The following is a 13,881-nucleotide window of genomic DNA, read 5'->3' on the forward strand; positions in this document are numbered from 1 at the left end:
TCAGCTGACACACATGTTGTCTCCACCCGGCCCCTCCCCTTGGCAGGGTGAACCTTGGACTATTTCTAGCTTGGACCCTATTGGCATATATAGGACATATATAACCCCCATATAGGACACCACCTCCACTGTATGATGAGGAAACTGAGGTCCAGACTAGGGAAGGGATTTGCACCAGGTCCAACTTTTATAAAACGTGAAGTCAGGCTCTAACTGTATCCGCTGCATTCCTGGAGATGCATAGAACTCCTTCATAACACAGGTGTCAATTTCACCCCAACCCAGTGGATGATGAGAACTTCCTGAGGGCAGGATCTGTGACAACTCACCTTTGTCCCAGATGCCCAGCACAGTGTCTGGCACAGAATAGGACATCAATAATGTTCATGGGGTGTAACTGATTTTCATGGGTGTCGGTGGAAGCAGGTTCATTATTTTTGGCAACTCACTTTATATTTCCAGCTGGTGTGAAGAGTTTTCTTTAGTGGGTCAAGGGCCTCTTCCATTTCCTTCCATGGCTCACATTTTCCTGGCTTTGTTTTTAGGGGCGAACCACGGTGCAGAAGAACTGTGCCGATCCTGTGTGGCACGAACAGGTGGTCTTCAAGGAAATGTTCCCTCCCCTGTGTCGGAGGGTGAAAATCCAGGTATGGGATGAAGGCAGCATGAATGATATAGTGCTGGCAACCCATTTCATCGACTTGAAGAAAATCTCCAATGAACAGGATGGAGATAAAGGTAAGGCCTCACATGTCTGACTTGGAGATAGGGTCTCCAAATGATTGATTCAGAGCCTTCATCTTCAAAAAGAGAGGGTTGGAGCAGACAATGTCTTAGGCACCTTCCATCCTCTGTGTGGTCTGTGGCTTGGGTTGGTTCAGGGTGGTGAACAGAGCCAGACTCTGGGAACCACGAGGCTTGTTCCCTGTCCCGTGTCTTCCAGGAACATTGCTGTGTGTCCTTGAGGAAGTGACTCCCTCTCTCTGGGCCTTAGGTTTCTTAATTGAAAAATGAAGAGTTTAGATTAGATAAGAGGTTGGCAAACTGTGATCCATGGACCACATCTGGACGACCACGTATTTTTGTATGGCTCACAAGCTAAGAAAGGTTTTTACGTGTTTATTTATTTTTTTAAAATATTTATTTATTTATTTATTTATTTTTACTTTTGGCTGCGTTGGGTCTTCGTTGCTGCGCGCAGTCTTTCTCTAGTTGCGGCGAGCAGAGGCTACTCTGTTGCGGTGCACGGGCTTCTCATTGAGGTAGCTTCTCTTGTTACGGAGCACGGGCTCTAGGCGTGCGGGCTTCAGTAGTTGTGACACGTAGGCTAAGTAGTTGTGGCTTGCGGGCTCTAGAGCGCAAGCTCTGTAGTTGTGGGTGCACAGGTTTACTTGCTCCATGGCGTGTGGGACGTTCCCAGACCAGGGCTCGAACCCGTGTCTACTGCATTGGCAGGCAGATTCTTAACCCTGCGCCACCACGGAAGTCCTGGTTTTTACTTGTTTAAATGGTCCAAAAAATATGGTGCCCTCAACTCACAATGGGAACTCAAGAGCATGAGTATTTCAGGGAGGTCCTGCTTACTCTGCACTCAGAAAGCCAGGGCCAGAAGGGAGAGTCCAGCTAATCCACTGAGTCAGGCAAAGGAGTTTTCACCCAAGATAAAGCTCTTTATTTATAAAACCTAAATTCATATCTGATAATTCTCTAAATACCTCAATCTACCTTCCCTTTTTTAAATCCCAATGCAGTCTTCCTCTGCACTACAAATTTGCATTGATCAATGTATATATTTGTGTATATGTGTGTATGTTTGTGTGTATGTATATATATATACACACATACACATTATACTGAAGGCTTGGCTTAAGCAGAGAATGAGATTTACACATTTTTGTGCCCTGCACAGAGTGACACCATAGAAAGGCCTTAATAAATATCTACTGTTTAAATATTCATGATGTGGGAGGATTTGCCACAGGATTTCTTTATGCAGAAAGCACACTCTGTCCACCTACAGGATTTCTCAACCAGACATAAACATGTTACCCACAGACTTCCCTGGTGGCACAGTGGTTAAGTATCCACCTGCCAATGCAGGGGACACGGGTTCGAGCCCTGTTCCGGGTAGATTCACATGTTGTGGAGCAACTAAGCCTGTGAGCCACAACTACTGAGCCTGCGTGCTGCAACTACTGAAGCCCATGCACCTAGAGCCCGTGCTCCGTAACAAGAGAAGCCACCGCAATGAGAAGCCCGCGCACTGCAACTAGAGAAAGCCCACACACAGCAACGAAGACCCAATGCAGCCAAAAATAAATAAGTTAAAAAAAAACCAAAACACATTACCCACAACTTTTCAGAAACATCTTGATGGGCTCAGGGAGATGTATAACAATGGTTTAAAAAGTAGACATCGGGGGCCATGGGAGGGGGACGGGGGGGGGGAATGGAAGTTTTCAGGCATAAAACTATTGATAACAGTAATGCATATGGAAACTTTTCCTCGTCAAAAAGCGGGGGGATTGTTAAGCAAATTATGATATATATACTTATTAAGAGTAATGGCTAATATTCTAGACATCTCTTAAAGACTTGTGTGAAGCACTTAGTATTATCTCTTTTAATCCTGATGGGTGAGATAGGTACCATTATCACCCCCATTTTACAGTTGAGGAAACTGTGGCATTGGGAAGTTAAAAAACTTCCACAGCTTGAAAATAGCAGACCTGAGAGTTGAGATTTGAACCCAGGCAGTCAAGCTCAGGACCACCATGCTATATACTGCCTGTCAAAATGGAATATTCTGTTGTCAAAGAGATGTTTGCATAGACACTGTATATTTTCCCAGATGCTCTGTATTAAGAAGGGAAACTACTTATGCTAAGAGTAAGTTAAGATCACCAGGTCTTTTCAGTTCTACATTTAGAACATATCTCAGAATATTTACTTCTCTCAATCTCTGCTATCATCACCCTGATCCAAGCCACCCCTGTCTTCAGGGTTTTTTTAATATAAATTTTTAAAAATTTATTTATTTTATTTATTTATGACTGTGTTGGGTCTTTGTTGCTGTGCGTGATGTTTGTTTAGTTGCGGCGAGCAGGGGCTACTCTTCATTGCGGTGTGTGGGCTTCTCGTTGCGGTGGCTTCTCTTGTTGCCGAGCACGGGCTCTAGGCGCAGGGGCTTCAGTAGTTGTGGCTTGCGGGCTCTAGAGCGCAGGCTCAGTAGTTGTGGCTCACGGGCTTAGTTGCTCCACAGCATGTGGGATCTTCCCGAACCAGGGCTCGAACCCGTGTCCCCTGCATTGGCAGGCAGATTCTTTACCACTGCGCCACCAGGGAAGCCCATGTCTTGAGTTTTGATGAAGAACTGGTGCCTGAACCAGTGTGCCCACATCCATTCTTTTTTTTTTTTAATTTTTGTTTATTTATTCATTTATTTATTTACTTATTTATTTCTATTTTAGGGGAAAAGCTAAAGTCTTGACAGAAACGTGGTACTAAAACAGGAAACTAAACAAATGCAAAACAAAACACAAAGCAAAACGAAATCAAACCAGCATGGACTTCTGTTTCCACCTATGAAGATAACTGATTCGGGACTTGCCCTAGCACTTTATTTAGCTGTTTTTTAACTTTTTATTTTATATCGGAGTGTAGTTAATTAACAATGTTGGGTAGTTTCAGGTGTACTACAAAGTGATTCAGTTATACATATACATGTACCTATTCTTTTTCAAATTCTTTTCCCATTTAGGTTGTTACATAATATTGAGCAGCGCTCCCTGTGCGATACAGTAGGTCCTTGTTGGTTACCCATTTTATATACAGCAGCCCACATCCATTCTTAGAACCCGTCACATAGCAAACAGGATGATCTTAAAAACACACAACCGGTTAGGTCTCATCTTTGCTTAAACCCCTCTAAAATATTCCCGTAATTTCTAGGATAAAGTCCAAAATCCTTATCAAGCCTCCTGAGACCTGCTCACCTCTCCAAACTCTTCTCACCCGCTCACTCTCTGGACTCCAGCCACATTGGCTTTCTCTTCCAGTTCCTTCTATCTCCAAGCCCCTTTCCAACTGCCATGTGCTCTTCCCTCTGCCCAGAATTCTCTCTCCTCTCTCTCTGCCTAACTCCTCTCTCCACGTCACACCAGCCTGTTTTTTGTCCTTGCTGCCCAAGATATATCTCCTTCATAGCATTTGTAATGTGATGTGAATATTTATTTGTTTTATGTTTGTATCTGCTTTATTCTCTAGTGGGCTCTGTGTTTTGTATCTAGCATGATGCCTGGCACATGTTAGGAGTCAATAAACATTTGATCAATGAGTGAACAGATGAGGATGCAAGTTGGCATTCATAGTCTTACTGTGATTGTAGACAAGTGTAGACATGCATGGAAGAAAGACTAGAAAGGATTATAGCAAAATGGTGGTTGTGGCTTTTGGTGATGGGATATTCTTTTTTTTAATTAATTAATTAATTAATTTTTGGGGGGCTGCATTGGGTCTGTTGCTGTGCACGGGCTTTCTCTAGTTGCGGCGAGCGAGGGCTACTCTTTGTTGTGGTGCACAGGCTTCTCATTGCGGTGGCTTCTCTTGTTGTGGAGCACTGGCTCTAGGCGCACGGGCTTCAGTAGTTGAGGCACGTGGGCTTCAGTAGTTGTGGCACGCGGGCTCAGTAGTTGTGGCTTGCGGGCTCTAGAGCACAGGCTCAGTAGTTGTGGCACACGGGCTTAGTTGCTCCGCGGCATGTGGGATCTTCCTGGGCCAGGGATCAAACCACTGTCCCACCAGGGAAGTCCGGGATATTCTTTTTGGTTTTGTTTTGTTTTGTTTTTTGGCCACGCCCAAAACTTGCAGGATCTCAGTTTCCCAACCAGGGATTGAACCTGGGCCATGGTAGTGAAAGCCCAGAATCCTAACCACTAGGCCACCAGGGAACTCCCCGTGACAGGATATTCTGTAAATATTTTCTCTTGTCTTTTCTTTATATTTTACATTTCTAAATGAATGTGCCCAATTTTCATAAAGCAAAAAATAGCCAGCTTGAAAGCATAACTAGGCAACTAAAGCTTGGTATCTTTTACAGGCTTTCTACCCACATTCGGACCTGCCTGGATTAACCTGTATGGCTCACCCAGGAACCAAGGTCTGATGGATGACTACCAGGAATTGAATGAAGGTTTCGGAGAAGGCGTGTCATTCAGGGGCAGAATTTTGGTGGAGATTGCTGTGGAGATCCTCTTGGGAGGGGCACAGGAGTTTAAATTCTCCAAGGCACGCAAGGAGCTCAAGCTGTCTTCAAAGGACAAAGACTCCAAATCTTCCAAAGGCTCAAGTAAAGACAAGGGTGACAAAACTGATGATGGAAAAGCCCAGCAGGCTTCAGACAAAACCAACTCAACAGAGGTCGAGGTGGAGCCTTTCGATGTGCCCCTGGAGGTAGGTCTGAGCACTGCTCCACCGTGTCTGTGATTTGAGCCCAGAGCAGGGACAGCACCTGCCACAGGCTTCCAAAGACCCGCAGAGGTGACACTGCCCCTGCAAAACATGTGTTGGCTCAGCCCTGTATTCCGGGGCTGGTCCTCTGCCTCTTCCTGCTCACATCACAGCCATCTGCTCACGATACATTCCATCCGCGTCCCCCCCAAACACGGATTCCCATGGCAACCAAAGTAAAAGAGAAATAAAAGTGCTCTGGGGGAGCTGGTGGGAGTGGGTGGTGGGGTGATGGACTGCAGTCTATCCGTGGCCTACTTTTGTTCAGTTTTGTGAGCTTAGCATACGCTCTTGATGTGAGATAATGTGGGATGAGGGAGGAAGAGGAGGAAGAGTGGGTGACAAGCTGTGGGATGAAAGAAATTGAGAAACCTATTCTCCTGCCCCGACAGCTGTCGGGAAATCACAACTGGACGGAATGGTTATCTTTGCTTGTGATTCAACGTAATGCACAGCAGCATCTTTTAGCCCAGTTCTGTGTTATGGTAGAGAGATCTGGGGCTCCAAGAGGAATACAAACGATGAATATCCTCTCAGTTGTTTAGTTCAGCAATAGTACTTTGTAGTTGCAAACGAAGGAATTTTATGTTTTGGTGGGTAGTTTATAGCTTGGATGATTCTGCCTCTGGGAGTGTGTTTCTCAGGTCATCCAGGCAATAATTGCAGATGGGGAAGGGAGGTAATGGCCAGTCTCCCAGAGCTGTCCATTCCTAGTAGAGACTAGACAGATGGAAGGATTTTTAGTATGTAGGTCACCTTAACTTTGGAAGAGCCACTTAATTTTACTGCTGGGAGCAAATAAATCTTAAGAAACAGTGTGGGGGAGAGGTTGTAGCTCAGGGTTGGAAATCTTGGGGATTGGTCCTATTCATGGCTCTGATACTAACACCTCTCCGTGTTTCAGTTTACTCATCAACAAAATGGGGTGGTAATGGTCCCTCTGTCGTAGGCACCTCCTGGAGTGAATGAGGGAATAGTTGTAAAATAGTCTGCAGAGTTCTTAGCACATCCATGGTGAGCAGGCAACACCTTGGCTGTTGCTGTAGTTACCAGTGTGTTTCTATGGTTTACTCCCACCAGCAGGGGAAGGTTATTCAGAGCTCTCCACCTTGCTTGACTTTTTTTGGACTTTGCCAAAAATTGTGGGTAGCTTAGTGGCCACCTAAACTGATATCCCCTGTATCTGTCCCTGTTGAGACCAACCATTCTTTTCTAAACAGAGATTGCAAAGTGGAAAGGGGCTAGTTGAAGATTTCTTTAACCTGTCAATATCTTCAAGATATTTTGCTGAGGCCATCTGAAAAAGTAAAGTCTAGCAGAAAGCCAGGGTGACTGGGAACTTATGTGGGGTAGAGCGTCCATTTTTCTACAAGGCCAGGGGGCCATCTTGGCTATTGCGTGGTACGAGAGGGCAAAATTCAGACCCTTATTTCATTCAAACCCTTATTTCTCCTCCCTCCTCTCTTAATCTTGGCTTCTGGTTTGTGGTCAGTTCCTTGCTGTGTTTATTAGTTATCTATTGCTGTATAACAAATTACCCCCAACTTTAGCAGCACAAAATAAACAAATGTTTATTTCCTCTGTGGGTGAGGAACTTGGGAATACCTTAGCTTGGTGGGTCTGGCTCAGAATCTCTCATGAGGTTCCCATTTAGATGTTGGTAGGGGCAGCAGTTATCTGAAGGCTTGACTCAAGCTGTAGGATCTAATTCCAACGTGGCGCACTCACATGGCTGTGGGCAGGAGGCCTCAGTTCGTCACTACACGGACCCTTCCATAGGCTGCTTGAGTGTCGTCATGGAAGATGACTTCCCCCAGAGTGGGTGATCCAAGAGAGAGCAAGGCAGAAACTGCTGTCTTTTATGACCAAATCCATGGAAGTCACACCCTGACATTTAGGCCACATTCTAATTGTTAGAAATGAGCAGCAAGTCCAGGCCATGCTGAAAGGGGTGGGGCAGGGAATTAGCCTTCACCTTTTAAGGGGAAGATTTTCCAAGAATTTGTGGACATATTTTAAAACCACCACACTGGGCTTCTACATTTCTCAGAGCCTCAACAGCTCAGAGTTCGCCCTTACCAACATGGTAACATCCTTTTTTTGCAGCATCTTCTTCTTTTTTAGCTCTCCAGGGTCCTCCAGCTCTAATCTCCTTTGCTGCAGCCTTACTCTCATTGCATATCTGGACAAATGAAATCCCATGGTGCTGGCTTTCGAAACTCACCCTCATCACCACCATCAAAACTTTTCTCCATTAGGTCAAACTTTGTATTCATTTTTAAATCCTCAACATTGGAAGGAATAAAAATAGAGTCTGACTCCATGAAATTTATGGTTATAGAAAGGGAGATAAGACATACAAAATAAATATACAGGAAGTGGAAAGTGATAAGTGCGATAAGTAGGGACAGAGAAAGTGTTATTATTTCCTGGAGTGAGTGCAGTATAATGATTAAAATGTTGGGCTCCCAAGTAAGACAGCTGGGTCTAAGATGTGGCAGTATGGTGCAGTGGTTACTGCCCCAGCCTCTGGACAAACATTCCCTCTGTTTGAATCTTTGAGCAAGTGACATAAGCTCCTTAGGTTTATTTCCAATAATAACCTCTACTTCATCGGCTCACAGTGAGGATTTAATGAATTAATACAACAAAGTGCATATTAGCACAGAGCCTGGCACATAGTAAGTGCTCAATAAATATTAGTCATGTTTAGTAACTTTGGACAGATAGCTTAATCTTTCATGGAATTGCAGTGTCTTCATCTTTAAATGGGTATAATAGAAAGATCCCCCTCCTAGGATAGTTATGAGAATTACATGAGGTAATGTAGGTAAAATTCTTAATACCACATCTGACACATAGTAAGAGTTCTTTAAACATTACCATCATCATTTTTCTAACTCAGGGAGTCAAGGGATGCTTCCAGAAGAAGAGGCATTTGGGTTGGACCTTGAAGGGTGGGTGGGACTAAGACATGAATTATAGTTGAAATACTTATGGTGACTGCCACTTGCAGCATTGATATGAGTAGGCTTTATAATAGTTATTGCACATGGATGATCTCATTTCTTCCCCGTGTAGGTCCTACTATGATGTTTATTTCACAGACAAGGAAAATGACACCCGGACAATGGACACGGCTTGCCCAAAGTCAACAGCTAGGAAGTAGCAGAGTTGGGATTTGAAGAGGGCATTGCCTGGCCTTGGAACCTGCTGTCCCTCTTCCAGGCTCTATGGCCTCCATTCCCTTCAGGTCTCTGAGTGGTTTTTAACCTCCTCCCAGATAGTAAACTTGGCCCCAGGAAGGTGCGATAAGGGGCTGGCTTACAGCCAAGGGACACAGTGGTGGCAGGTGGGAGTGGTGTGTGCTCTGTGATTAAGAGCCAGCACTGGGTCCCCACCCTGTCCCACACTTTCTGGTCAATAGAAACATTTCCTGCTGATGCCAACAGCACAGGAGGCTCGTGTGTGAAGGAAGGGTCTCAAAAAAGAGAGAGGAACAGAGGTCAGGGCTCTTGATTGAAGGGAGCTCTTAATCTATGAAGCCACGACTGCTTTATTTCCTTAAATGAACCGTATTGCTTTTTCTGTTGAGTTTAATAAGTCCAAGGGTAAAACCAGAAAGCACAGACTATAAATCCAGCTCATTCAGCCTCTTCGCTCAGAAATGTGATGCTGTGTCATGTGGTGTCCCAGCAACACATGCTCCTTGAACAATCAGCCTTCTAGAAAGATATGTATACCAAGCTTACCTTTAAAATAAAAGGAAATTTGTCAGGTTGAAGCTCAGAAGGTGGCGACTACATCATTCTAGATAAATGGCTGAATTTGGATTTGCAATTTGTAGGTCCTGGTTTCTGCCAGTCTGATTAGAGGGGAAATTATGTGCCATTCCAGGCTGACACCAAGACTCAAGTTTCTATAAATTACCTTGGACCAGGTTGGCATCACTAATTTAGCTTCCTCCTGCTAAAAAAAGAGCCAGCCCTGTCTAATGTATTTTTTTCTTTCTATAGATTGTACCCGAAAAACAAGAGGAATTTTTACTCTTTGGAGCATTTTTTGAAGCTACCATGATTGACCGGAGGATTGGAGATAAACCCATTAGCTTTGAAGTTTCTATTGGTAAGTGCAGACAAGCACGGTGCCTGGCACATGGCATGAACTTTATGCCTACCTCTTAAATAAATGAATTAGTGTGTTATGTGAAGATGGTAGCACTCTGCTGGAGGTTTGCACCTCAGGAAGAAATGAATAAATCCTTGCCCACTCTGGTGTCAATATGTAAGGGATAGATTTATTTTCATACTTAAAAAAAAGGATTAAGAGTATAATTTGCATTCAGACAGACTTGGACTACTAATTCTGGTTCCCTTACCCTAGGCTCACTTAATTTCTCTGGGTCTCAGTTTCTTCATCTATAAAATGGGGATAATGATAATTCCTCATGGAGCTGTTGCAAGGGTTTAATGAGTTAATGCATGCAACATGCCACACATATAATAGGTGCTGTTATTATAACTCCCAGCAATCTTCCTGGACTGATGTACATCTGGGAAAACCACTCCAAGAAAGACCATTCTGTCAGAGAAGGTCTTGATTTATATTTGGGAAGTTCTCCAGCAGTGGAGCAAAATGAAATGGAGATGGAATCCAGTTAATTTGTAACTTAAGTAATTTTTACAAAAAAGAACCTAAGATGTATGTTGATGATGGCTTAGTATTATTGTTAATCTTATTTCTTTGGTCTGACCATCACTCTACCTTCATACTGAGAGCTTATTTCCCTGCCCTGGGAAGACATAAACTTGGATCCCTTCTGCCAAGCAGCCTGATTCTGCTTATTGACACCTGGCCCTTCTCCCCTTGCTACTGGCTCTTCAGGTAACTTTGGGAACTTGATTGATGGGGGATCACATCATGGGAATAGGAGGAAGTCAGTTGACCAAGCTGAAGAAGATGCCCTTCCACTGCTGCATGAAGGAGAAGGGGACGCAGCCATGCCCATGGTCTCCACCACTCACCCCGAGAAGCCACTCGTGACAGAAGGGAACAGGTAGGAGACACAGCAGGTGAGAGTAGCTGGGGTTTCTGACAGTAGTAGCTTGACCAATTTCTGGGACTGTTTGATTCAGTTCTTCCCTAAAACTGGAAACACTCTTTATTTTAGTTATAAGAACAAGGTGCAAACAAGGGCAACATGGTAAATGCCACTCTCCTGAATTCTTAGTAACATGTTGACAACTCTCCAAACGACACATCCAGGGAATTCATTTAAGGGCAGAGCAATGATGATGGTTATTATTATCATATCTGAAGCTCCATTCATTCTATAACTTTGAAGCATAACAAAGTAGGAAGGTCGGATGTTAAAACTGCAATCCAAAATCCTATTAACAGTTGTTATAGTCATCTGAATATAATGTAAACTCAAGTTGGTGGAATTATTAGATACATGATTTATTATCTTATTTTTGCCCACAATCAAACTGAAGAACTCAAAAAGTGAGTGTCAGCCACCAGAAAAGACCGTTTCAGAAAACTGCTGGGGCACCTACATGTACCCTCACCGATCTTTAATCCAAGTAACATTTCAACATGCAAAGAGAAGTGAAATTATAGAACTGTCTTAAGAAAGTGATGTCAACCAAATGGTTTATGAGAAGGGAAAGCCACACGTAGAGAGATTCTTCTGTGTTCTGAGCTTTATGCTATGAGTAAAAAAATATGATCTCACTGGATTGTCATAAGAGAGCACTGCTCTCCCCGTTCACATGTGAGGGGATTGGAACCACATTGCTAGTTCTCTTCAATCTTTGCTCTTCTCTCTCTGGGCACGAACCCATGGCTTACTGACCACCGTTAGAATAATGGCTCTCACATCTATTTCCCCAGACGGGCTTCTTTCCTGAGCAGCAGGTCCAAACACCTCCATTTGGGTGTCCCCGGATTATTCACCAGACTCATTGTCTTCACAGACAACTTTGCCCCTTTTCCTATCTCTCCCATCTCAGACACTGGTCATACCATTGTCTGCATCCTTCAAGCCACAGATCAGAAAGTTGGCAATTGTTCTCTTTTCCCTTCCTACTCGTATCCAATTAGTGATGAAGTCTGGTCATTTCGAGTTCTCAAGTGTGTTCTCTATTGCCATTTCTTTAATCTGGCCTGCCAGCATCTTTGGCCTAAATTATTTTAAACACCTCTTACCTGGCTTGGATCTGATTCAAGAAATTCACCAAACTATCTATCTGAACTCCCCAGTCCCCTGATTGACATCATACAATGACATTGCCATTGACATCTGTCTGTGGTTTTCAGAATTAATTTCAGAGGACATATTTTGTTGATTTGGTCCCTACCCACTTCTCTACGGTAATCTCTGGGTATTCCCCAAACTCCACCATGCCTGCGGCGCCATCCCCCAAGTGGATCCCGTTGTTTGCTGCGTCTGGGCCTGTGAACACCTCTTCTTTCTGCCAGGCAACCAGCGCCCTCCTCAGAACTGCTAACTTCCGTTACTTTCCGAGACTAAGTTCAAGTTCCCTTCCCTGAACCCCAAGTCTTATTTGGACTCCTCTACTCACCTCCATCAAACACTAATCGCACTGCATTAAGACGTTTTTACTAGTCTGTCTCCCTATCAGACTGAGCACCCTGAGGGCAAAGGACTGTGTCTTGTTCACCTTTGGATCTGCTCATCTCCACGCCAGGCACGTAGTAGACGCTCATAACTGTTTCTGAATGAGTTAAGGACACGCTGTAACTGGGCTGGGCGCAGGGTACTATGTGGGTAGAGAGGGGGAGTGGAGGAGGTGAAGAGTTGGGAAAAGTCACAACCAAGGTGACATCCTAAAGGGCGAGAATGAGCTTAAGGGATAGAAAGCGATTGTCTAGGACAAAGTAGGAAGCAGTAAGTGAAAATAATCCTAGCTTCTTGTCCTCTCATTTTTGAGCATGGCCTACGTTTTCTAAATCCTGTCTCTCCCACGGACCACCCTCATCCTCCCACGGACCACCTTCTTTGGGGTCTTTTTTATGGGTCCCTGGCAGCCATACTTGGCCACCCTCCTTTACATGCACCAAAAAGAACCCCAAACTTCCCAGTCCTTTAATGGCTTCTCTGTCCATTCTCGAAACTGAGGACCTCAATGAACAGGATCTGCAGCTCTGGGAGGCTTTTATGAGACTCAGTGGTACTCTGCATCCTTTCGCCAGGATCCTTTTCGCAGTGAAAACATCCCCACCCTGTTAGACTAGCCCGTTGTTGACTGTTGGCGGGGATGTCAGGGGATGTAGTGTGGGAAGGATTTGAGAGGAAATGAGAGCTCTAAGGAACCCTCAGATGGACCTCACATTAGTACTGACAGGCTGGCTCGAAGAGACCAAAATGTCATGCTGGTGTTTTGGGGCTTTATATTCCTGTCACTATATCGAGGCTCTGTCCACATAGTGGCAAGCCAGGGTGGCAGCAGCTGAATTGGAAGATTCTCTAATAGACCACCACACACACACACGCACGCATGTGCACACACAGCATCTACACATATGCACATACACACACAATTTGTCTGTTGCCTCCATTGAAATACCACCGTATAAGGGGTGGTTCAGGACACTTAAAACATCACCCTGCATTTGTTCTGGGCTTTCCAGCTATACAAAGCACGTGCATTCACATACAACTCAGATACGGGGCCGGAGCTCAAGAATGAGATTGGAGCACAAGACATCCAGAGTCGGGTCATCATTTGCTTCTTAGGGTTCCAGGCCCAGGCTTGCCCAAAGTCACAAGGCCGGTCGTACGTCAGGGCAGCCATTCAAACTGGCAGGCTTCTCTTCCCACTGGCAACATGGTGCCCTCCCATCTGCTGTCCTCCATCTGCACTGTCATTTGCCTGAAAGACCACCACATCCCGGACCACGCAGACCCAGTAAGACCCGGAGGACCCTGGGCACCAAAGACAGAGGCTCTGAACATCATTAGCACAAAATCATCCAAACCAAAGAAACCTTGGAACAAAGTGCAACAATGAGTGGGAATTTATTTAGGTGCAGGATTCTCAGTGCCATAATTTTTCACAAGATAAAGGAAAGAGCAGTTTCTGAACTTCTTTATTTTTAATTTTTATTTTGTTCTCCTGCTGTAATAATAACCTCAGTTTCTGCCAAGAATTTATTTGGCTTCTCTTCTGAATGGATGCCTGCTGGTTTATTTTCTGCAGAACAGACCATGGGGCACCTTTGCTAACTTTATGGCCTCTAGAAGAAATCTGGAGGTTGAAGAGCTAAAAAGAACAACATGCATTCTTTCAGGCTGAAGTTCTCAGTAGCTTTTTGGAATGGAAACAAAGCTCTCTCTTTCACCTCACC

At 44.5% G+C, this 13,881-nt stretch overlaps 2 protein-coding genes across 3 annotated transcripts in view; one reads left to right on the forward strand and one right to left on the reverse strand.

Moving 5' to 3' along the window:
• Window positions 1-13,881, forward strand: part of FER1L6 (fer-1 like family member 6) — a 125,057-nt gene that overhangs the window by 26,659 nt on the left and 84,517 nt on the right. Inside the window, exons 10-13 of the mRNA XM_082433119.1 lie at window positions 546-738; window positions 5,099-5,451; window positions 9,525-9,633; window positions 10,393-10,564. Of these exons, the coding sequence (XP_082289245.1) occupies window positions 546-738; window positions 5,099-5,451; window positions 9,525-9,633; window positions 10,393-10,564 (827 nt within the window). The remainder of the gene's footprint in view (window positions 1-545; window positions 739-5,098; window positions 5,452-9,524; window positions 9,634-10,392; window positions 10,565-13,881) is intronic.
• LOC309646679 (uncharacterized protein) overlaps window positions 1-13,881 on the reverse strand; it is a 77,657-nt gene that overhangs the window by 24,226 nt on the left and 39,550 nt on the right. The gene's annotated exons all lie outside the window — the stretch shown is intronic.

Source organism: Balaenoptera physalus, assembly GCF_965194825.1.
Source record: "Balaenoptera physalus genome assembly, chromosome: 17".
NCBI lineage: Eukaryota > Metazoa > Chordata > Mammalia > Artiodactyla > Balaenopteridae > Balaenoptera > Balaenoptera physalus.